This window comes from Mangifera indica, chromosome 5 (assembly GCF_011075055.1).
Source record: "Mangifera indica cultivar Alphonso chromosome 5, CATAS_Mindica_2.1, whole genome shotgun sequence".
NCBI lineage: Eukaryota > Viridiplantae > Streptophyta > Magnoliopsida > Sapindales > Anacardiaceae > Mangifera > Mangifera indica.
This window is the reverse complement of record NC_058141.1, coordinates 12,119,436-12,144,520: the sequence shown is the minus strand read 5'-3', so window position 1 is coordinate 12,144,520 and position 25,085 is coordinate 12,119,436. Positions and strand designations below refer to the sequence as shown.

The 25,085-nt window shown below is 34.0% G+C and overlaps 3 protein-coding genes across 4 annotated transcripts; 1 reads left to right on the top strand and 2 right to left on the bottom strand.

The window, feature by feature from the left end:
• The first annotated feature begins 190 nt into the window (after positions 1–190).
• Positions 191–6,240, top strand: LOC123216469 (probable methyltransferase PMT5). Its single transcript, XM_044636872.1, has 9 exons — positions 191–494; positions 735–1,701; positions 1,877–2,012; positions 2,230–2,470; positions 3,606–3,831; positions 4,039–4,196; positions 4,284–4,587; positions 5,169–5,313; positions 5,664–6,240. Exons 2-9 carry the CDS (start codon positions 1,190–1,192, stop codon positions 5,811–5,813), a joined length of 1,872 nt encoding a protein of 623 aa, XP_044492807.1. The 5' UTR covers positions 191–494; positions 735–1,189; the 3' UTR covers positions 5,814–6,240.
• Positions 6,241–7,154: 914 nt separating this feature from the next.
• Positions 7,155–16,011, bottom strand: LOC123216467 (serine/threonine-protein kinase 4). Of its 2 annotated transcripts, XM_044636870.1 has the most exons (18): positions 15,391–16,011; positions 14,975–15,063; positions 14,771–14,878; positions 14,510–14,617; positions 14,268–14,358; positions 13,947–13,999; positions 13,450–13,512; positions 12,917–12,961; positions 12,529–12,564; positions 12,111–12,166; positions 11,108–11,189; positions 10,022–10,150; positions 9,724–9,862; positions 8,744–8,897; positions 8,325–8,547; positions 7,712–7,912; positions 7,549–7,634; positions 7,155–7,420 (listed from the first exon to the last, which is right to left on the bottom strand). In XM_044636870.1, exons 1-18 carry the CDS (start codon positions 15,962–15,964, stop codon positions 7,321–7,323), a joined length of 2,337 nt encoding a protein of 778 aa, XP_044492805.1. In that variant the 5' UTR covers positions 15,965–16,011; the 3' UTR covers positions 7,155–7,320. The 2 variants fall into 2 exon arrangements, with proteins under 2 accessions (XP_044492805.1, XP_044492806.1); XM_044636871.1 differs by lacking the exon at positions 14,975–15,063 and having other exon boundaries at positions 15,391–16,008.
• A 3,557-nt stretch (positions 16,012–19,568) lies between these two features.
• LOC123216084 (cytochrome P450 78A5-like) lies at positions 19,569–21,550 on the bottom strand. Its single transcript, XM_044636445.1, has 2 exons — positions 20,532–21,550; positions 19,569–20,429 (listed from the first exon to the last, which is right to left on the bottom strand). Exons 1-2 carry the CDS (start codon positions 21,465–21,467, stop codon positions 19,830–19,832), a joined length of 1,536 nt encoding a protein of 511 aa, XP_044492380.1. The 5' UTR covers positions 21,468–21,550; the 3' UTR covers positions 19,569–19,829.
• Between the last annotated feature and the right edge of the window lie 3,535 nt (positions 21,551–25,085).

Below are 25,085 nucleotides of genomic sequence, written 5' to 3'. Positions count from 1 at the left end.
ATCGTGGGCTTCCGTTCCAACTTCTACACTAAATCACAACGAAGGGCAAAATCTCAACCTTCCATTCCAACTTCTACACTAAATCCATGGCATGATCCGGGCAGTTACCCACTAGATTTGAACCACATGTTATCCTAGTAAATCCCACATGGACTTAGAATAGAATAATTCTTGGGCTGGAGTAGCGTATTTGCTAGAGCAAACAAATTTAATAGTGCCGCTAAAAGCAGACGTCTACAACTCTCTCTTAAATTACAATTATTCCCCTGGTATTTTTATAGAACAAAAATGATTTGCTTGTTTGTTCTTTCTAAAAGTTAGAGCTTCTGTTATTTATAGTTTAGATCTATCAATTTTAGTAGTGTATATTTTCTGAAACCAAAAAAATTACACAAACCCCAAAACTAGAATCCGATACACTGGACTCTTCAACAAAAATACCTGTGTGATGTTGGTTTGCCTTTGAATCTCCATTCGTCAACACCCTTTAATTGGTATGTCCTCATCTTGTTTCATTTTTGCATGTGATTTCTTCTATCATTTGTGTTTTGGTTCCTTTTTGAGATCTGGGTTTCGTTTAGTTGATTATAAAATGGAAAGTTTTGCATTTTCGCCCTTTTTTTTGTGAAAAGGAAATGGGATTTTGAAGGAATCACATTGAGTCTCGGGGAATCTAATTAAATCGTGATATGTGATATTGATTTGGTGGACGTTTGACTTTTTCTGTCTTGCAGGCTGATCGGGTTCGTTGGCTACGTGCTGCTGGAGACTAGTTTTCTCTACAATTGGAAATACTCAAATTTGTGCAATCAAGCAGTACCATTCTGGGAGAATTCAACGTTTCTATTTGGGTTTGATTTGGACTTTCAATTCTTCTACCCGGTTCACTTCTGTGAATTATGGAACTATAATTCGGAATTGAAACTTGATTGTGGTGATCTATATTTCTCGGTTTTTAGTAATGTCAGTGCAATGCTACAATCACGTGAGAAAGATCTGTTTTTGTTATTGGAAGAAAAGTGTAGAGGAAAAAATCTCAATGCTTATAGCTGTTGTAGGGACTAATGGCAACGTATATAAAGTTTATATTTTATGATACTGGTTTTGGCTCTTCTTGGATATTTATGTAAAAGGGATTGGTTATTTAGTCCACTTCTCAAATTGTGAAAGAGTGTAGCAAAATTTTGACATGAGAACCTCCTGGTTCAATAAACTTTCGGTCATTTTTGGGCCTAGACCCCCTCTCAGTTGGGTGTTATTATGCCTTATTAGTATTGTTGCGCTTGTTGCCGTCCTAGGATCATCATCTTTGAATACCTTTGACTCTGTAACTTCAACTCAAAAACCTGATATATATACAAACTTTCGGAGGCTAAAGGAGCAAGCTGCAGTTGATTACTTGCAGCTGAGAACACTCTCACTGGGTGTGAGTCGGCCGAAGGAGTATGACTATTGTGGCAAAGAGAGAGAAAATTTGGTACCGTGTTACAATGTTTCAGCAAATTTTTTGGCTGGATTTCGAATGGGGGAGGAGTTTGATCGGCATTGTGAAATTTCTAGACTAGGAGACCGGTGCTTGGTACGCCCTCCAAAGGATTATAAGATCCCCTTAAGGTGGCCTGCTGGCAGGGATGTGATATGGAGTGGAAATGTGAAAATCACAAAGGGCCAATTTCTTTCCTCGGGAAGTATGACTAAAAGGTACTTCTTAATTTATGCTAGATGTGATTTTGTGGTGGTCATAAGTATTAAATCTACCTCCTTTAGCTCCATAATTTTCTCAAACTGTCCACACACTTTCTATTTGCTATTATCATTAGCATCATCATCATCATCATTATTATTATTGCATTTGTAAATTTTATAATCTTTCCAGATTGATGTTACTGGAAGAGAATCAAATCACATTTCATTCTGAGGATGGATCAATTTTTGATGGTGTCAAAGATTACTCTCGCCAAGTCGCTGAAATGATAGGGTTGGGAAGCGACTCCGATTTTCTTCAAGCTGGTGTAAGTTTTCTTGTACATCATTGTTATTATGGAATATTTCTTTCTGTGTTGGACAAAATTCAGTTTGAAAGTGCTTGAATATCTTGAATAGATACTTTATTGTCCTTTGAAGTCTAACCCTAAAGACTTAGAGTGGGAATGACAAAGTTGGAGTATGGTGTTCCTCTTTCTCTGTTTTAAAAGGTGAATAGTTTTAAGCCTTGTACATCAACTGCAGGTTCACACTGTACTGGATATTGGCTGTGGATTTGGAAGCTTTGCAGCTCATTTAGTGTCATTGAATCTAATGGCTATTTGTGTTGCGGCATATGAAGCCACTGGCAGTCAAGTCCAATTGGCCCTTGAAAGAGGTCTTCCGGCTATGATTGGGAACTTCATCTCAAGACAACTTCCATACCCATCATTGTCATTTGACATGGTTCATTGTGCTCAGTGTGGTATCAATTGGGACCAAAAAGGTAGATATGGTGCTTTTCGGTTATGTTTTCTACTTTTTGTTGGTGTGCTTCCTTTTGGGTGATCCAATAGCTGATTTTCATTGAAGGAAATCAGTAACTTGATTGTTTTCCTTTTCCCTTTTTGTGTGGGGATGTTGGTTTCTGTTCTACTGTTTAATCATCTGTTTGACTGTTTAACCAATTGCCCCCTTTTTGTGTGGGGATGTTAGTTGCTGTTCTACTGTTTAATCATCTGTTCGACTGTTTAAGCAATTGCATCTGTTTTTGGAATTAACAACTTTAAAAAGGTTCTACTCAGCCATAAAAGAAGAAAATATTGCAAATGGATGCTAAAACTATGCAAAATGTGACTGAATTTCTTCTCTGAACTGATGTAACTTTAATTGATGTCTTAAAAATTGGTTTACACGTTTATGTTATATATGTGTGTGTGCGTGTGTGTGTCTACAACTAATTTTGTGCTTTTCTGTTGTAAGCATATGCCTTATGCTAGGATTGAACCCAAATTGAGCTAGTCTTGTCTTAAAAGTTGGTTCGACTCAATTTAGCTTGGCGTGAATTCATTTAGTTCAAATTTGAGTTAAATTCGAATCAAAAGGGTTGACTCGTTTTTAAAACCGAGTCAAACTCAAGCTAAAAGAAGTTTGGTTCAGTCCGACTAGCCAATCAAGGAATGGTTCAATTTGGTTAAAACTCGGCTTGTGACTCGATTCTAATTATATCAAATAATTGTTAAAACAACATTGTTTTGTCCTTTATTGGGCGGAGTAACGTTGTTTTCTCAATGAGTCGCAAACTCGAACTATAAATTGGAATCATGAATTCAAGTCATGAACTCTAGTTGTATCAAATTGAACCATTTTTATTCGAGTCGAACTTGAGCTACCCTTAATTTTGGCTCTATGAATTAATGAATTTGTTTACTTCACAAGAATTTCCAAAAAATCTAGGAGATTTACCAATAAGCCTACTGAATGCATGCAAGGAATTTCAGAGATAAACTTCCTGTTATAATTCCTATGTATTTAACAAACTTAGTCACGGCTCTTTCTTCTTTTATAATCTTTTATGGCATATGGATGTGGCGGTTTAAGATTTTTCACTTCTATTGAATCTTGTTGTTCTGCTCAAACAGATGGAATGTTCCTTATAGAAGTGGATCGATTACTTAAGCCTGGAGGTTACTTTGTTTTAACCTCACCTGCAACCAAGCCACGTGGAAGTTCATTGAGTATGAAGAAGAGAAGCATGCTAAAACCGATACAACAATTTGCTGAAAAAATCTGCTGGACTCTGATGGCCCAGCAAGATGAGACATTCATTTGGCAGAAGACTCTGGATTCTCATTGCCATTTATCTAGGTGAGTGAGTGAAAATAATTAGCACTCTGCCATTATTATCTCAATTTTAGTTTCAGTGTTGGATAGGTTACTGAACCTGAGTAACTTCCGCATGTCTTGAAATCTTGAACTGATTGTATGTAGAGAGCTTTGCACATTTCTTTCCTCTAAACTTATGGCCTTATGAGAGAGTTATAGTAATCCTTTTCTAATTGTTATTGAATTTAGAAACCAGGCTATACCACTTTGCAACCAAGGACCTGATGCTGTAAAATACTATCAGCCCCTTGTGCCATGTGTTAGTGGGACAACCAGCAAGCGCTGGATTTCCATTCAGAAGAGATCTGCTGGTTCCCAGTTGACCTCAGCCGAGCTTGAAGTTCATGGAAAGTATTGTTTCAAAATGATTTTTGCCCCTAAATTCTGCTGTAGCTTGTACATTAATTCTTAGTTTACATCGTTCATCTTTGCAGGTGTTAAGCCCGAAGATTTCAGTGAAGACTTGCAGGTCTGGAGGACGGCTCTGAAAAATTATTGGTCTTTGCTTACACCCTTGATCTTCTCTGACCATCCTAAGAGGCCTGGTGATGAAGATCCATTACCTCCATTTAACATGATCCGCAATGTAATGGACATGAATGCTCAATATGGAGGTTTAAATGCTGCATTTCAGGAGGAGAAAAAATCTGTGTGGGTGATGAATGTTGTGCCTGTTACAGCTCTAGATACACTTCCTCTCATTCTTGATAGAGGTTTTGCTGGTGCTTTGCACGATTGGTAAGTTGTGTTTGTAAATTTGAAGTTTATTTGCTTGCTTTTAATTCAAATGATTTAGATATTTTATGAAATAATTTAGGGTTACATTATAATTTCTTTAGAGGTGTACCTAGATCATTTTCAGGATCTTTGTGAATCAGTTTTTTATTTTTGTTTTAAATTAAATGGTTTGTTCTGTCTGAAAATAATCTTTTAGTTTTGAATCATGCTCAATATACATCACCTACAGTTTTTATTTTCATTTTTTATGTTTATGGTGACTTCATTATTTACATTTATTCTTTCAACTGATAAGAACAGAGGGAAAAACTGATTTTTTAAGAAAATAAATCCTCATAGATAAGGTACTTGAGAAATATTGAAAATAATTTCTTTTGCTTTCTTTGATGAGCTTGTCTCAAGTCAGTGGATGGGATGCAATTCCCAAGGACCCTAATAAGGTTTATAGGTATTGTTTGAGTCGAACTACAAGAATTCAGGTTATGAGAAAGCTTATTTCACTTTTGAGTTAGGATATCATAGATTGGCCGTGTCTGATTCAGCAACAACATCAAGTGATGTAATCTTCTGTTGGTGGACAGGTGTGAACCCTTCCCAACATACCCCCGAACATATGACATGATTCATGCAAATGGGCTCCTCTCCCACCTCTCTGAAAAAGTTTTATCAGAAAGGTGTGACATGATGGACTTGTTTTTGGAGATGGACCGGATACTACGACCTGAGGTAATCTTTCTGCTCCTCTTTTTTCATCATCTTGCCTATGTTTGAAAATTTGTGCTGTCATTAAATGTTGTTTACTCTCTAAACTTGTAAGGACAACTGCTTCTAATACCTGTCTTTGTTTTCATCAAGAAGTAACGTCCTTGTTGCCCCTTGTTCCTGACTTTTGGTCTTGTTTAAAAATCTAGGCAACAGTCCCCTTCCCCCTTCTTTTTTGTTCTACTTTTTCTAAATAGAAGTCTCAAATTATTATAATTTTCCTAGAGAGTGTTCTGCCGCATCCTTTAGTATCTCATTTGGTTTCCCCCGTGTCATTTTCTGATTTTATGCTATGTGTGAAATTTGGTTTGTAGGGATGGGTGGTTCTTTCTGATAACTTGGGAGCTATAGAGATGGCACGCTCACTTGCTACACAGATACGCTGGGAAGCAAGGGTGATCGACCTGCAGAATGGTAGTGACCAGCGGCTACTTGTTTGTCAAAAGCCTTTTGTGAAAAAATGATTGATTAGCAGGAGGAGGTCTCGCCATACAACATGTACACATTTTTGGCTCTGGTAATCGGTCCAGAAGAGTATGGAGTATCAACTGTAGGCAATAACGGCTTTATTTGCTTGTTGTTATTGCCAGAGCATGAATCTTCGACTGCTTCACCATCTGTTAGCACATGCCTTGGCTGTTGACATAGGTCATTGCAACAACTGAAGCTGTAGATTAGAAAGAAGGTTTTCTGCACAACACAAAGCTGCCAACATTCATTTTATTTTTTTGTCAATGCGTTTGTAGCAATTCATTCATCTAATTGATTTGACATCTTTCTTGTTTCTTGATTTCTTTATTTTTCTGATAGTGGACAGAAGAACTGTATTGAACAATCACTACTGTTAAAAACACAAGTGGCCACGGAATGTCATAGCTACATTTATTGTAACTCTCCCACTCTCAAAGTATACATGTTTCTGAAATGAGTCACTCAAAAGAGACTTTTTGCTACACAGCATCCTCTCGTTTAACTTCTCACTCTCAGAAACTTCCAGCCTTGCCAAGCCCACCAATCTTCCCTGATGACTCTGAATAGAGAAAGGATGAAGTCAAACTGATTGTAGGCTTACACCCTGTGGAAAATAGTTTGAGCATAAGTTTGCATATGTATCATTACTCTTGCAAGATACAAGCTTGAGAACCCAATTGTCGAAGTCCTCGGGAAAATTCCAATTAGATGGAGCCTCCCCATGGAAGATCAACCTTTATGTTCCTCACTGAGCCGACTTCTTCCGCAAAGTCCATTGTTTTCACCGTGGCAATAATTTTTTTTTATTGTTGTAGACTCAAGCGCCCCCTAATCAATTTCTTAAGCTTAATAATTGATTCCTTCCATATCGCATGTTGCCGCCTTTTCAACTCTAATCCCATTTATGACATCTCTTGTTGCAATTCCCGAGCTTCTGCTCCATCTGCCCCGACCAAGAGCCATAGGCTCTAATACTAATGATACGGACTAGTTGAAGAACAAGAATTTAGTGAGTAAAATACCAATCAATAGAGAAAGAAGATGAATAAAGAGAGGATTTGGAGAAATAATTTAGGGAGAATGCTCGAAATTTTGGCACCAAGCCAGCAATTCATATCATCTCATAGGGAGGTAAATAATAGATACCCTTTTTTATTTTAATAATCAATTCTTTATCAACATCAATGGCACGCATTTCAGTAAACAGTAATTAAATATTTTCTCAAATTATGTTGATCCCTCTCATAGAGTTGGCATTTTAATATTTTGGTGCAAACACATTGGTTATCTACTTATACAGAAATTATTTAATAAATATTTTAAATCAGCATAAATTTGAATGAAGAGGATTAGGTTATATACTAAAAAATTCTTAATATTAGTACTATGAGCAAACTGATGGATTTGGCTTCTGTTGTTGCCATCCTTTCTTCAGGCTCAAGCAGATAAATTTCAAAACCAAAACATACATCATTTTTATTTTTACAACACAAAATTTATCTACAACCTAAGTATAGTTCTAAGTGTGTCACAGAGATTTTGAATGGTTTGTTGCTCTTGATTTGCCTGCAACTCTTGAAGTGGCATCTCTTCATAACACCTTCAACATATTTTACACACAAATATCACCAACCAAATGCAACAACTCTTCATATATAAGTTTTTCAAAATTTAAGGTCCCAAACTTACAGAGACAAAATTATAATTGGGTAATGAGTGGAATCTTACATTTTGTGGTAAGCCAGAGCTTGTGCTAGGTTCAATAGTGTGGAGCTTGAAGTAAGCCTTTGGTAGACACTTGGAGGAAGGGGCATCTGCAGCACAAAATATAGATATGAAATCCAAAAGTAAAGAAAAATTCTGCGCACACATGCAAAGAGATAAGTGTAACCTCGTTTTGTCCTCTGCGACCCTTTTTTGACTGTCCATCACCAGCAAAAAGCTCTTGCAGTGCCTCAACTGCTACAGTTCCATTGTTATCCCGCCGCATGGCTCCCACTACATTGTCTGACAAGAGAGAGATTGGGGAAATATCTGTGGCCCTCAGAAATGGAATTGGCACTGTATTACCAGCGGCATATATGGACCAAAGCTGCAATGATGGAAGGTAACAAGTTAGTGTCCAAGCTGCAGTAATAGGGAAAAGTAACACAATTTGACAAGTATAGAAAGAAAAAGAAACTAATAAACAAAAGTCATGTCAGTCTTAATTTCAATACAAGAATGACTGAGCTTATTACGAATTAAATGACTGCAGGTCCAGAATTAAGATACATTCATGATAAAGAAAATTTGAATAAAAAGCTAACTATCTGCAAGTTCAACAACTCGAAATGGTATTATGTACTTTGATGAACTTCCAAAACTTGCAAAATACCACTTCAACAGCAGATATACATAGAAGATGAGGTCTCAACTTCGGTCAATTTATATACAGATTTGGAGAAATGAATCTCCATTCACCTATCTTTCATTATATATAATTTCAGAGAAAAAAATATTACCTTGTCTTGCAATGCAAAAGCTTTCTTGGAAAAACTTTCATTCTTCATTGTGCTACTAATCCTATTGAGGCCGCCCCCAACCTGTCCTTGAGACATGTTGTTTATCCTGAGGTTCTCATCAGGAGAAACAGATATTGAAGGAGAAGAAGCCCTTATGGTCTGTGCGGCAGAATTTGATTCTGTGATTAAATTATTGCCCACAACATTTCCGCCACTGTCCCCCCTGATAAATCATACCATATGAAGCACTGGAGTGGGTAAAGGGTATCCATTTTCAAGCAGATATTTGACAAAGATTTACTACCAAGAAGTTACAGTTGAATTTACAACAACTGATGCTAATATTGATATAATATCAAAAGAAATAAAGAAACATGGAAAATTTAAAGGTACTTTAATAAATGTGTTTAGTTAACTACCTAGTTTCGGCTGTTTTGACCACATTGTCACTGATTGAAAGGATCTCGGCATGCCCAAGATGAGATGGAGAATCTTTGACAATGGGAAGTTGATTCCCAAGAATTGTCCTATCAGTCTCGTCACCACCATGAATTACAAAAGTGCCAAAGTCACCTGTTCAACATTGATTGCACATAAACCAGAAAGCGAACCCAAAAACACATAAATAAATTTTTTTATCTATTATCCAATTCTATTTTCCACAGGAACAATTTAAATAATATAATGTCAGTCATCTTGACATATAAACAATAGTGTAAAAAGGGAAAAAAAACCTTCATGCTAGAACAATCTAGCTTTTGGTGATGACTAAAAACAAACCCAACAACATTTCCCACTAAATCGTAAAGCTCTCATTGAAACTATCACTTATTTCATCAAATTAATAGAATAAATCCATTTCTGTATAAGATCCCAACAACATAGGTCACTACCTGATGACCAAATGTGCTTTACAACTCCAGCACAAAGTAGTCACACAGTTGAGTGAGTGGTTCATCTGAATAGAAAAATTGCAGGGCTTGAATTTTTTTATAGCTATGTAGCATCATAAGAACTCTACATTCATAATGGCAATCTAACAGGCTCTCTTGGATCTTCAAGCTAGTTCAGACAAGAAGACTCTCTCACACCATTTATCTTCAATTTTGGTGATACATTAAGTAGAATGACAGACCAAGTGAATGGTTAATGGCGTTTTAGTTGGCAAAATCAACTCACCTCCAAAATCTTGATGACACTGCTATGTTCTACAGAAGGTGTATAAAAAATAGCCTATGGCTGAGATATGCTTAAAGTTATTGAATGCTTTAGCATCTCTCTCAGTCTTAAAGTTAACTTATCAAAGAACATCATAGTGGAGATTGACTTCCCAAAGATGGAATCCATCATTTTGCATCTAAATTGGATTATCAACACAATGCAAGCAATATAGACATACCTTCTTCCATATCATCCAATATTTGTTGCTTCCTCGAAGCACTAGTTGCAGGTACTTCATTTGCCACAAGTCCAACATTTTGAGGCCTTGATGGAACAGTATCTCCATAATCTTCGTTTAATTTCAGACCTGCTAGTTCCTGCTTCAAACCATAAACAGTTAACAAAATGGATGATATATCATTTTTAAATTTTGCATACATGTAATTTGTATATGTATTTGTATGCATTGTGAGTGTGTGCAAGCAATTTCTTTGGAGCATGTAAAATGATTAGATAAATAAAGAAATCTAGCATACAGTTGTTCCTGATATTTCCAGAGCAAGATTCTGTGCTTGCTGAGCCATTGAAGCCCTAATTTGCCTAGCCTTTTCAATCTTTGGAAACATGGCAGAAGCTCCACATTTGCATCTTTCAACGAATTTGTGCTAAGTTTCAAATAAAGAGAAAATAACCTCCAAGTAAGAACATAAAAAAGTAGAATAAAAGTCTGTATACAAGGAAGACAAAATGCGGTTAACCAAAACATAGGCACAGACACCTACAAACTCACCATGTAGTTGCCTGTTGTAAGACATGCATTTACATATATATGCCTGAAAAGTAATTCATACCCCCTAAATAAAAGCAAGAAATGGCAAGCCAAGGATGGTTTCTATTATCATTCTCCCCAAGCATCTCTACATCTTCAACCACCAGAATTTTATAGCTAATTTAATTTAAAAATCACATAGTTCTCCCCGTAATTAGGGTTAGATTCAAATCAAGCCAAACTCACCTAACCTTGCACTCGAGCTTGCTTTAATGAAGTCAAGCTCGAGCTTTGAGCTCGATTTAATACTAAAAAAAAAATCATTTTAATACGTATTAATCAAAACGATATCAAAATTTTCAACCTTGCGAGCTTTACGAGCTGAACACCCTCAGAACGCGAACTCAAAAATTAAACTCTCAAGCTTGAGCTGAGCTCGTTTAAGCTGAGCTCAAACTCGAACAAGCTTGTTTCGAATCCAACCCTACCCATAATGATTGATGAAATTCATTTTTCTTATAGTCATTAAGCGGTCAAACTACTATATGCCCCCTAGGAAACCATGATTTGGTCAATCTTGGAAAAATTCTTCAGACACTTGAAGTGCTTTCAAGATCTATATTCCAAGCTACAGATTAAATTACTAATGAAGCATAAAAAATAAAAATAAAATCAAACATGAAAATTAGACAAGTTAGGAGCATTGTAAAAAAATCCAAATTAGCAACAAAAAGTTTTAAACCCTATTCAAAATTGCAACCAGTCTTCAAGCAAAATATATACTTCATTTCACCAAACTTCATAAAAACTCAATTCAAGAATAAAGTCATTTGAAAATACATAGTTGCTGTACCTTCAGCATTTCTGCTGCAGTGGGGCGTAGACGTGGTTCTTTTGTGAGACACTTTGCAACAAAATCATGAAACACAAGAGACCTGCAACAAAAATCATCCTAGTTTAAACATTAGAGACATATAAGTTCACCATCGGTAAGCAATGGTCAAAAACATTGAGTAAAATATGCAGACAAGTAATTCTCATTTGTCCTCAGATTTTGAGTCAGCCATCAACATGTCAAGGTAAGGAAAACTGGGACTCAATGGATGGAAGTCTGTGAAAAGAAAAAAAAAAAAATCATACTGGACAACACAGCAATGAACCACTTAGCCCAAGTGATATCATATTTTAAAATATGATTTTAATTTTAAAAAAAAGGAAAATTTATAAAAGCTTCAGCAAAATGAGGGGGATTATTATATAATCACTCTTGGAAATTTTTACCAAACATATTTTGTAAAAAATTATAAACTAAGAATAGTAGTTTCTGAAAATCAATCTCAAGGCAGCCCTAAGCTTAGGGGATTTTGGAAATTGGCAAGCAATATTATAACCAACAACAGTTCAAGAAGGTAACTAATTGAGAAATTATAAATACAGGATATTAGAATATATAGCAACAGACAACAAAAGAATGAAACTGTAGAATGCAATTATCAAAAGCTATAAGTGGAACAGAAAAGGAACATGACACAGAAGCTCTTAAAATGTTCTCATCATGTGTAATGAATCTGATGACTACACCTGCAACAAGTGACAGGATTCAAGGAGTACTTTGAAGAGCAAAAAGACCCCAAAGTATCAGGTTTGGAGAAAGTTAACATGGCTGATGATTCAAGGTAATATTACATTGCATAGAGAATGATGGCTCCAAATACAAGTTGAAAAACTCCATAAAGTCAAAAGAAGAATCTGTTAAGTTTTTATATAAAAGAAATCCCAATTTCTAGGCCAGTTGCAAGCCAATGTTCTACATACTTATATTAAGAGATTGTTGATATAAATGAAAGAAGACAAACCATTTTTCTTTATCCTCAAGCATCGGAGCTGGTTCAATGGATATCATGAACAAAACCTATCATAGACATTTAGTAGGTTACATATCCTTGTTAACAATAAAACAGTAAGCCATAATTAAAACAACATTTAAAAGATGATTAATAAAGAAAATGCATTGAATTTTGTTCTATACCCAAAAAGGGAAAAGATTAAAAAAAAAAAAGAGAGAGAGATGGGATATATCTATTCTGGTCTGCCTAAAACACCAAATGGAGCCCAATCTTCTGAGTATATCAAACATCCCCTATGTTTAAAACATGAATCAGATTGTAAACATCATATATCCCTATGCTTAGAGCATGAACCAGAGTTTAAATAAAAATATAATTCAAGAAGAACATACAGAGAGGCCAGATATTAAGTGTTAAAGGCACTAACCCTCATTGGATGGACAGTGGACCTTGGAGGCAAACCCTGAAAATGGTAATTACACATTATGAATTGTCAAGGATCATTTTACAGAAAGTGAGAATCTCATGCAATAATGCAAAAATCTTTGAACAAGTTGACAGATCGGAATGTCAATATTTATCAAGTTTACTGTACATTTCAAGCTAACAACACTATCATGAGACTTCAAAATTTTGTGTGCTCATTATAATGCTAAAACAAACTTGGCTGGAAGTAACCCAACTAAAACTCACAATGATGAAGGAGAAAGAAAAGATGTAATCTACACATATTGCTATTTAACAAAAGTCTTCTTTGATGGTCAATTTCAAACTTTAGAGAAACATACTATAAATAATGAACTAAACTTACATACCTCTGCCATTTCAACCGCAGACACACCAAGAGCCCATACATCCACCTAGAAGAAAAATTAAAAATGCAACAGGTTAAAATGACGAGTTGGTCATAACAATAAAGTTGCAGTTCTAATGCCTTCTATGAGTTTAAGAAACAAGTATCACTCAACCTTCACCAAAACAATTCTATCAATAAAAACATGAAACCAAAAATAAAACAAAATTACATTTAGTATCTTCCCTCCTTCCATATACTAAATGCTTTGAAAATGATTCCAAACTTCTTCTTAACACTCCATTGATTTTTTTGCATTGCTAGCAATTGGTTACCTAATTTTCAATATGAATGTGTGTATCAAAAGCAGCTGCATTCCTATTTTAATATACCCATCAAGAGAACATTAGAAGATAACTAATGCATGAAAATATGTTAAAAAACACATGCAAATTATGTATATAATTGTTAATTCTACTCCCAACAGTAGAGATAGAAAATTGGTCCAAAATACAACTAGAGGCTTAAAAGAATTCAAACCAACAGAGATGATACCTTCCCATCATAGCGACTTTCCTGAATAACTTCTGGAGCCATCCAATGTGGAGTGCCAATGAACTAAAAACAAGATAAATAATCATCAACATATAATTTTCCAGAACAGCTCTACACCTCAAACGTTCAACCAACAATGAGGGGAATCTACAGGGTATTAAGCACAATAAATTGTACATTTTTAATATCTCTAGTTTATGCATTCTATGATGCATAATACAGTCTTACCTTTTTTGGTAAAAAGTTGGATACTTAAAGGGTTAGTGACCTGAAATATAATCTCGGTAACATTTTACATCTAAAATTAATAGAGAATGTACTGTAAAATAACTTTTCCAGAGATCCCCAAGCATAAGTTATTTTTACATCTTAGAAGCTTTCCCAGAAAACTCTTATAACTGAGAGAAGCAACATTATCTAGAAAATTGTATTATCCTCGCACATACTTCTGCTTCATAGAACTGTACTAAAACAAGAACAAATAGATTATCATATACCGTGTTGCGCTTTGACATGGTCCTTGTAAGCTGGGCTGCAACCCCAAAATCACCTGTTTATGCAACCAAAAAAAAAAATTACAGCAAGTTCTGAATATGAAATTAATAGCAAATGTTGATGCAATATTCTAACTCTGCAGTTGAAACCACAAACTATACAGGCAAGGTTGGGGAAGAGACATGAATAATTACCTCTCATTAGTATACAAACAAACAATTAACAGTGCCAAAATAAGAAAATGAAAAGCAAAACCTACTATGTGCACTTCCTCTTTTTTTATTTCCTAGTAAATTGAAATTGATTAATTGATAGTTACTCACCCAACTTGACCTCTCCTTGTTCAGTTAACAAGATATTGCCACCCTTGATATCCCTATGAACTTTGAAAATTGAGTGCAAATAAGAAAGGCCCTGCATTAAATAAAATTTGCTAAGGCAAAGTTTATTTCATTTATGTGGAAAAAGGAAGTCATGTGAAAATTTAAGATTTTGGATGGATGTCTGATACAGCGTTGCTTCATTTGGAAAACCTTCATTTTGAAACTAAAATTGTTATGGATACCTTTAAAGCTTCCCTGCAGATATATGCTATCTGATATTCCTCCAACGGCTCCTCAGTCACATTCATCAAGTCAGCAACACTTCCACCCCCACAATACTCCATCACTATCTGCCAAAATATTAAAATCATTTATTCCAAGCTCAGAACACCCAAGGAAAAATTATTTATCAATTAAACGATATTTTGGAGGTGAATAAAACGTGAAATTCAAACATGATTCAATAGGCTTAGAAAGCAGTAAGCAAATGTTTTTGCTCCTACCCAAAGATACTCTTCACCTTGGTAACTCCCAAGGTACCGCACAACATTAGGATGACTACACTGCTGCAACATCTCAATTTCCCCACGGATTTCTTCATAACCCTCCTCCTGCATACAAACAACATCATGACTCATCCCCAGTAACTGGCACAACTTAGTTGATCAATGAACTTAATTTCATGCAAGCCACCAAAGAATGCATACTCCTTCAGTTAATGAAATAACTTTGATGGCAACAAGCTCAGATGTTTTGATATCTCTAGCTTTGTATACTGCCCCATAAGACCCCTTCCCTGTCTTCCGACAAAGAGAGAATCAAATTATTATAAAAATGCTGCAAAATTATCTAAGCACATGGAAAGAGTGAAAAATTAGAACCTGAGAGACTTAAAATCGACCCAGTATGAACTTAACAAGCATAATTATACTCCATTAAAAAGCTTAACAATCTAGAACCATCATTCAATTTGCATAAGATGCCCACTGAAAACTCCAGAATTTAATTAACTTAAAATTCTAACAGAATACAAATTAACAAAACTCAAAGTAAGAGCACCGAGCCCACCAATCTACAATGTGAACATAAACGGTATAACAGGGAAAAAAAAAAAAAAACGCACCAAGCTCGTTGAGCAACTCATACTTAGTGGAAGGATCTTCTCTAATAACACTCTCCGGAATCGAACTGGATGAAACCTTACTCTGCTGCCTGGCTTCGTCTCCGTGCAACGAAGAGCTACTCCCAAACCTTCGCATACTCGCAACAGCTCTCCCCATCGTCGAATCATCGTACTTTCCACTCCTCACGGTATCCGATGAATTTTTCTCGCTCGATCTAACCACAAACGTACCGTACTCGTCATCACCATCCGGTTTTTTGAAATCCTGAAACGGTTTATTTACTATGGTGCGCGTGGTTTTGTTTTTGGTTTTGGTCTTGGTTTTGACGATCATTGTACCGAAATCTCCGTCGTCTTCGTCGTCGTCGTCGAGTGGAGTGGCGCCGAAGTCTTTAGGGAGGCGTTTAAGAAGAGGAGGAAGGGATTCGTCGTCTTCCATAGCGGCGTCGTTTTGAGAATAGTTTATTGCGTTGCTTTCGTCGTCTTCATCGTCGTCATGGATTACAACGGTGGAGTAGAGTTCCGATTTCGTCGGAGCTTTGCGCGGCCAGCGAGATGTGAGCGGGTGATCCATTTTTTGAGCAACAGAGAAGAACCAGAAAGCGCTTCAGTTTCGTTTGTGGTAGACTTGCAGTGGAAAGTGTAATGGGCGCAAGCCCACAATAGATTCATGGGCCAGACCCCCCACCATTTGCATTTCCTATTTTAATAGTCTTTTACCATAACCGGTTGATGGATTGCACTTAAATAATTGGTGGGAGATAAAGATCATGACACCGATCATCACTCCTTTAATACCTTTCAACTCTTTTTTTTTTTTTTTTTTTGGGTTGTTCTGTGGAAAAATTTGATTTGAATTAAGACTTAAACTCAGATCGAAATTATAATATCTAATTTGAATAATTGATTCATTTAAATTGAATTGTAAATTTAATCTAAATAGTTTGATTCAAGCAAAATATCAATCAATCTCCAATCATTTTAAAATCTTGCTTGTATAATCTTAAAATTCTAGTTTTACCTTTAAATAGAAGGGGTAATTGATAAAAATTTAAACTATTCAATTTTAAATAATATTTTGTAAATTAAGTGTACAAACATAATTTTTTAAATCAATTCGAGTCATTCATTTTTGTCTCAAATTAAACTCGAGTCAATATATTACAAACTCAAGTTTCCTTTAAAGCAAACAAATTGAGCTTAAGTCAAGAATTGCTTGGCTCAACTCGATTTATTTGTAGTTGCACTAATGAAATAGGTCTTGTCGAAAGTTTAAATAAATAAATAAATATTTAAACTATTAGGCATAGTTGCGTACAAAAATATCAAAATCTAAAATTTGTGCACATGTTTATTCCATAAATCAAACAATAATTTTATGTGCACAACTGTATATATAAATAATTATGTATCATTATGTGATTAAATATTATTTTATCTTTAATTTTTAATTATTCAATCATATGATAATACGTCATTGTTTACACACAAAATTGTATATATAACACTACTTTAAATCAAAATATCAGATATTACGATAATACAACAAATCTTCCTCGTGGGTAGACATGGCAAATGAGTGGGCTAGGTCGGGTGTAGGCCTAATCGATATGAGTGTGGATAAACGGGTATAGGTCGACTTATAAAGGTGATGATTTCTAAACCTATATCTGATCCAACAAGTACAGATTCTTATTAATATTAATTTTTCACTATTTTTTTTTTAATTTTTATCTTATTGTATTCTTTTCTTAATTTTGCCACCTCTACTCTTGCGAAACTTCATTCATAGCAATTCTATTCATAAATTTTCAATTGATTCCGTGAATCGAACACAAATTTCATAATTTTGAAATTTGATCGCTTTAAATTAATCTGAAATTTTAAATTTAAATAACTAACTCAATTCTCAACGAAATCGAACAAATAATATATAACTTTAAAACCCCTAATCGGTTGAACAAAACCCCTAAACAAATTCAATTAATTGATCACAAAACTCACATGAAATAATGAGAACAGTGCATGGTTTTATCATGAGTTTCATACAAAATTCACAAATTCTTTAAAATTTGGATTCTAATCCACACACAACACAACCCTGATACTGTATAATGAAATTTAAAATAAATAAATTTGTATGAATTTAGAACACCAAAATCCAGAACTTACATATCTGTTTGCCTAGTTTGAGACATAATTAAGAATACTGAGATTACGATAAAGCACCAAATCTACCCCCTCTATAATTTTAATTCTTAATGCTGCCAATTCAGTGGACATATAAAGAGGGGATCCAGCACCAAATTTTATGAGATGCTCCAATCCAACACAAACTTCTGTCTCACATCACAAATATCATTAATTATTTATTAATGTTAGATTTTGGATAAACACTAACAATTTTTTCTTTGTTAAACAACTGAATTTCTTGGTCAACATCTACCAACTCTTAGTTAGAAACTCTTTCGAAATCATACTTTTCCGTCGAAACTGAACTAATTATACCCAATAGGTAAAACTTTAAATTTAGTAACTAATTCCACAACCGTTATACCAAATAAATTAAGAGTTTAATTTTGATAAGGTGTCATTAAATTTTGAATCCACACTTTTCCACTTGAAAATTCCGGGTATTTTATCACTTAAACAACCTTTTTAGTCTTTAGGTTGATTGATTGTTAAGATTTAGGAAATGATATGCATGAATAGACTTGACTTGAGAATATTGTGATGGGCATTAGTCTTTAGGTTGATTGATTGTTAAGATTGAGGAAATGATAGACAAGAATAGACTTTTAAGAATATTGTGATATGCATGTTTGATGTTAAATAGACATAAGTATATAGTATAACACTAGACAGACTAAGCTATCCATATTTACATCATGTAACAAAGCATATTTATAGAATAAATGTAAGCCCATATTCCCTAGCTAGCTAGCTACCACTGAATGTATTCTAAAACAACACAAAATATGCCCCAAATCTTGTATTAGCACAGCCTAATCAGAAGATCTATATAATCTTAAAAAGTAACATATATCTTCATAATCAGATGTTCGAGGCCTAATCAATAAGGTTTTGATAATGAATTTGCTAGTGATATTTGCTCTAAAACATTGTAGAATTAAAAAAAAATTGATCTAATTCAGTCTATAATCTATATAGGATTTCAAAAATTATTAATAGAAAATCAATTGAATGTATAAAAAGAACTTAATACGTATGGACACATTAATACTCAAAATAAACATGGCTAGTTTGATTAGAGTAATATTATGTGTATAATCGATGATATGTCGTCATCACGTGATGGGATGATATTTTATTTTTTAATTCAAAATCATTTAATTACGTGATGATGTGTTATCATGCGCGTAGTTGAGGGTGGAGGGGAATATGTATTAGAGATTGAAGCAACTTGCAGTTGGCATGAGAATGAAGGGTGTGCTTTGGATATCCAAATCCCGAATGCATCTCCTTTATTAGAGAGGGAAAAAAAGGTAGAAAGCTTTTTCGCAAGAACAATCCAGCAACATACATTATTTATATTCCCTTTGTATAAAGAATAGGAATCCTTCAAAAGAATAGAGGGGTTGAGACCATATCTACCAAGTTTTAGGCTTTGCATTTACGGGTTCCGATTCTTCAATCATTTGAAGCTTAATTTGTGCTGAGAAAGATCTACAAATGTAAATAAGGCCATTACAAACATAATATTGAAGTTACATCCACTAGCTTGCATGGAATCTTGTAGTTTCTGTGACCAAACCTACCAAAAACTCCATTAATGAATTTTGGCAGAGATGCCCGTAAAATTAGTAAAATTAATAAAACATTAAGATCTTAAAGCCTTGAGTCTCCGATTTTTATTCATAGGAACCAACCCGGCTGCATAGTAATAGTGGTAACAAATAATCAAGTTTAATCCTGGCATCAGTTGAAATAGATGTTGCCTTGAAAGGAGCACTTGAAAAAGAGTTATGAGTCCTGCATGGCTTGTCAAATAAGCTAATTGTTACAGATGGACATGTTTCTTTGGTTCTCATCTACAACTCACTTACTCGATACCCCAGATGGCCACTCCTGGTGCTTGTCAGTCATCATCTTTAATCAGCTTTTTATATTTCATTTTTCCTCTTAAAAATAACAAGTATATTATATGATTCACAGAGTAAACAAAATTAAACTTCATAAACTTGCCTTTCCAGTCTTAAGATTAAGAACAACAAAGCTGTGTACAATGCACTAGAGCTGCTAACACAAAAGATTAGACACTATCTTAGTTCTACTACTGCAAATTTAGCGAGGACATTTTTCTGCATATTAAGACCCCAAAATCCTATCGCCATTTTTCTAATTAAAACCTAATTTTCTTCTAACACACATCTGCAAACCCTAATTATATATATTTATATATCCTGTTATGCATATCTTCAGGCCAACCTAGGAATGGCTTTGCAAACTAAAGGCTTCTTCATCTCCATGGAAAGTTTCAAACACTCAGTCAGGTCTACTTCAGAGGCAGCAACCCATTTGAAACTTTGCAAAAACTGAGCCAACCAGAGGTGAACAGTGGCCAAACCCATAGCTTTTCCAGGGCAAACCCTCCTGCCAGACCCGAAGGGAGCCAGCCTCAGATCAGGTCCCATGATGTTTACATCATCAGTAATAAACCTTCCAGGATTGAACTTTTCTGGCTCAGGCCAGACCTTTTCATCATGAGTAATAGCCCACATGTTGACCATGGCTGTTGTTCCTGCGGGTACAAAGTTATCCCCCACATGAACATCGTGGATAGCAAGGCGAGCCCATGAGAGAAGAGGGCCTGGTGGATGCATCCGCAGAGTCTCCTTCACAATGGCTTGAAGGTAAGGCAAGTTTGGAATATCAGAATCAAACACAGCCCTTAATTTCCCAACAACAGCGTCAATTTCAGCCTGAGCTCTTGATTGAATTTCGGGATGCAACGCCATTCTAGCAAGAACCCATTCAAGCAGAATAGCCACGGTATCGGTTCCTCTAAATATCATTTCCTGATAAGTTCCGATAAATAGATAAATACCAAACGGGGAAACAGACAGAAATATAAAAGAACATAAGCATAAAGTTAAAAGAATGTTGAAAATTACACGTACCCAAAGAACGGCTATCATATCAGAGTCACTCAGCTTGTCATCTTTCTCCAGATCAAGCAAGACATCAACAAAATCACCAACATAACTTTTTTCATCAGAAACACCAAGCATCCGCCTGAATCTATGCTCCTCTATGATCTTTCCAACAAATGCATTCACTTTCAAGACCAAACTTTTGCACCTTCTCCTCACACCTTGCAAGTCCAGCCACCTCAAAACAGGGAGATGGTCACTCCAGTTGAATATTCCAAGTAACTCATATCCTTCACTCACCAACACCTCAAGCATGAACCCTTCTTCAGATTGATCAAAATCATACCTTTTACCAAACACAGTCATCATCACATTGTTGAGTGATCCAAAGTGAAGTAAATTTTTAACCTTCACTTCACCATTCTTAACCATTAAAGTTTTGACTTGCTCCACCATTTGTAGACCAATTTCACGCCTAAAGCTTTCGAAGCCAGCGATTCTTTTAGGACTAAACAAATAGGTGGCAGAGATTTTCCGAAGATTCCTCCAGTACACACCGTAAGGCGCAAAACCCATTGCTCTGTGAAACAACAGTTCATACGCCGACTCTTTAACCGGTCTATCAGCAAAAGCAGAACTATTGAGAATCTCTTTCGCAGTCTCGGGCTCACTTGAAATAACAAACCGAGTCAACCCCACTGAAAAAGCCATCAGTGGCACAGCTTTGAAAGCTGTAGCAACCTTTGCAAGGACTCGGTGAGGTCTGGACCCAGTGAACACAGTGAGCAACCCGATGAGTGGGTAGCCAGACGGACCAGGAGTCTTGGTCCTTGAACGAGCCCATGCGAGCCCACCTGGACCCAACCAAACAGTAAAAATAGACATGAAGAATAAAAACAAAAGAGAAGTTTCAAAGTTGACCAGAAGAAAAGGGAAAAACAAGTATTCCGACGACATTTTCATACCGCTTTCGAGCGAGCAAAAGAAGTTTATCTTTTTTTCCCAAAACAGAACGAAGAAGAAGAGAAGAAATTGAGCGCCTGGTATATCGCAAGAAACAAAGAGAGTGGGAGAAGTAGTTATATAGAAGGTGGTGGGCGGTTTCAGAAAAACTTAACTACAGTAAAAAATTAACCTTAGTTTAAATTTATAGTACAGCATCAACATAATTCATTAGAATGAATCGCAATTGCCCATCAAGGTCCACCCCAAAATTAAAACTTTTTTTATCATAATTAATATAAATAATTCTTTTTATTCAAAAATAAAGTATAAATAGTAATTTTTTATCTTAAATTAAACTATATTAATAAAATAATAATAATTAAATTATTATTTTACTCATTTTAATTTAATTTATTAATTTATAATATAACCATAAATTAACAAAAAAACTAAATCTAACCTTTTAAATATTTAAGTTATATAAAAAAATCATTTTATAAATATTATAAAAATACTATTTTTTCGCTTATTTATACAGTTTTACCATATATTTTTTTCATTAAACATTTATATCGTTTTGTTGATTAAATATCTAACTATCTTTGTCTTTATTTTACTGTAAATGATACAGTAATAATAAACAGTAGAAATCACCTACTGTAAATAGCAATAGTGTATAATAAATAGTAATATTTTGTATAAATACTTGTGTGAACAATGTCATACGCAATGAATAATAAAAATTGTTTATTATAAACAATAACAACAGGTGATAAACAATAATATTTTATACAAATACTAGTGTAAACAATACAATAGATTATGAACAATAGAAAACACCTACAGTCGATGATGAACAATACATTTATATAAAAGTCTATTATAAACAGTATAATAACGATGAAAAGTTAAAATCATTTCTGTAAACAGTACAGTAAACAATAAATATTGTTATTAAAAAAATTCAAAATTTAGTTATAATATGAGTATTTTAGAAACCGTAAATCTTTTATAGTATAATTGTTATGTGTATAAAAAAATATGATAAAATTATATAGGTCAGCTCAAAAAATAGTATATTTTTCAATATCCTATTTTTTAATTCTCTTCTTATACACAAAGGTTTTTTAATCATATAATCATATATTAAGAGTTAATAATTTTAGATAATATCAAGAATCTTTATGAAATTTTATAAGATTATTTGAAATTTAAAAAATTTTGAATTTTTTGAAAAATTTTGAAATATTATTTATCTCTAATAATTTCAAAAATAACAATTAAATCTCTAAATAATTAATAAAATATAACAGTATATTTTAAAAGTTAAATTCTCATATTTAAAAATTTTGGATCTAATATAATGTTGCTTTTTAATTTTTAAAATTTATAAATAATAAAATTATTATTTCACTTGTTATTCTGGTAATTTTTTAATTGAGATTGAAATTGGGTGAAAACGTTATTTATACAAACTACGGGTAAAAAACGTTTTAAGACCAAAATTTCCGCGGGAAAATGTTGGTTACTCTATAATAATTGTGCTGGCGGTGAAAAGAACAAGACCAGCTTTATGAATGGGAGAATCGTTTTTGGTAACGCAGCAGTCCTTTGCTTTCTGGCTTTGATTCGGGCAGTGTGTTGGGAAAACGCAAAGATCATGAAACAGATTTTTTGGTATGGGGTGGTTGTCATTAGGGGATCCACACAATCAGCTCAATTATGTGATTAAATTAATGTTAGCCGTCTGATGTAATGCATGTAGTGGGATGAGTGGTAGAGGTGTTCAAAATACTTCGGTAATCTTTAAATCGAAAATCAAATCGAAAATTTGAGTATTCGAAAAATTGGTTTGGATATTAATTTAAAAATATAAAAAAACTGATTTTTTAGTTCAATTATCGATTTATATAATTTTCAAAATCGGTTAACTTAATCAAATAAGTTGAATAAAAATTTAATAAAATATTGAATATATTTTCATAAAAATTAGAAAAAATAAGAAAATATGATATTTTTTAAAATTCGGTTCAAAAATCGATTAATCAAAAATTCGTTTCAGTTAATTGATATTTTTGGTTAGATTTAAAATCGGTTAATCTTTAAATCAGTTCAGTTTCGATTCATTTTTTTAAATCAAAAATTCAATTTAGTTTAAAAAATTGACAAACTAATTCGATTAACCGATTTTGAATGCCCCTAATGAGTGGATTAGATGCGATCACGTGAATACTTTGTTGTGATACTATAAGGATTGGATTCCATAGGTTATTGGATGGAAACCTTTGGACCCAGGGTTCTTCAAGATAGCAAAAGAATTATTTATCTTCTCTTGCAATTACCTTCCTAACCCATTCTTTGTTTTTTTTTCCTTTTTCGTTTAATGATAATTAATTTTTAAGAGGTTTGGGATATATTTATATTAATAAATTATTTATACAATTTTTGTGTATAATTAATGGTGTATCATCATATAATTAAGTATTAACTTATATTTAATTTTCAATTACCTAATTATGTGATAATATATTATTATTTATATATAAAATTATGTATATAATATTACTATATTTCTATTTTAAATACATGACGACTTTGCTCAAATCACATTAATGGCAAAATTAATGACTATTTCCCATCCCAACTTTGTTGATATTTTTAAATTTTTTAATTTAAAAAATCTATTTATTTAACTATTCATTATCTATTTTTATTGATAAAAATTATTTGATTTTACTATAATTTTTTAATTAAATTATAACCATTGAAAACTTAATACAAATGTGAATTATCCAACTATATATTTTTTTTAATTATAAAAATACCTTAAATTTTTTTTTTAAAAGAATTGGACTATCATTTATTTTTGTTTTTTATGTTGGGCATTCTTCAACCTTTATCTCAACGTTGTTGGACAAAAACTTTGTCCCCTTATATGTATTGCTCTCGCTCATAACACTATCACAACTTTGTTTAGAATGGATGTTGAACTTTAGTTCACTTGAAGTTGATTGGTTCTAGCCATTGTGTGAAATCATGAGTCAGAGCACTTACATTTGACTTTTGTGTAATTGCGCCACTCTTTTATTTTCTATTATCCATGAGTCACTTGAAGTTGTTTTCTCTTACCTTCATTGCATCACATGACCATTGATCTCTAGCATAAACTAGTCATCCCCTTTGAGATATGCCACCTATTGAGTTCACCCCTCGTCACTCACATTTGTTTCTTCAAGTTTAAGCCAATGTATCTTGACGCACACAACCAACATTGTCAATTAGTTATGTGCGCATTGGCACACATAAATGCATGCATCCACAATTGCATATCTATTATGTGTGCACAACAGTACACCGCCATGTTGTATGTTCAGCCTTCACCATGTCCAACATCTAGTCCTTTTTATAGCCCTCGCCATTTCATCTTTGCTTCTCTCCAATGAGTTTCATGCATTCAATAGTGTTATTACTAGAGCTACGATTAAGTTAGTGTTATTGCCCCAGCTAGTACATTGTCACCGTTATTAGGTTAGTGATTAATTTGTTTGTGTTTTTGTGTTGTCAAATTGAATAATAACTCAGATTGTCGTTGTTTGGCTTGAGGTTAGTTGGATGAATGTTATCTAAATTAGTGGT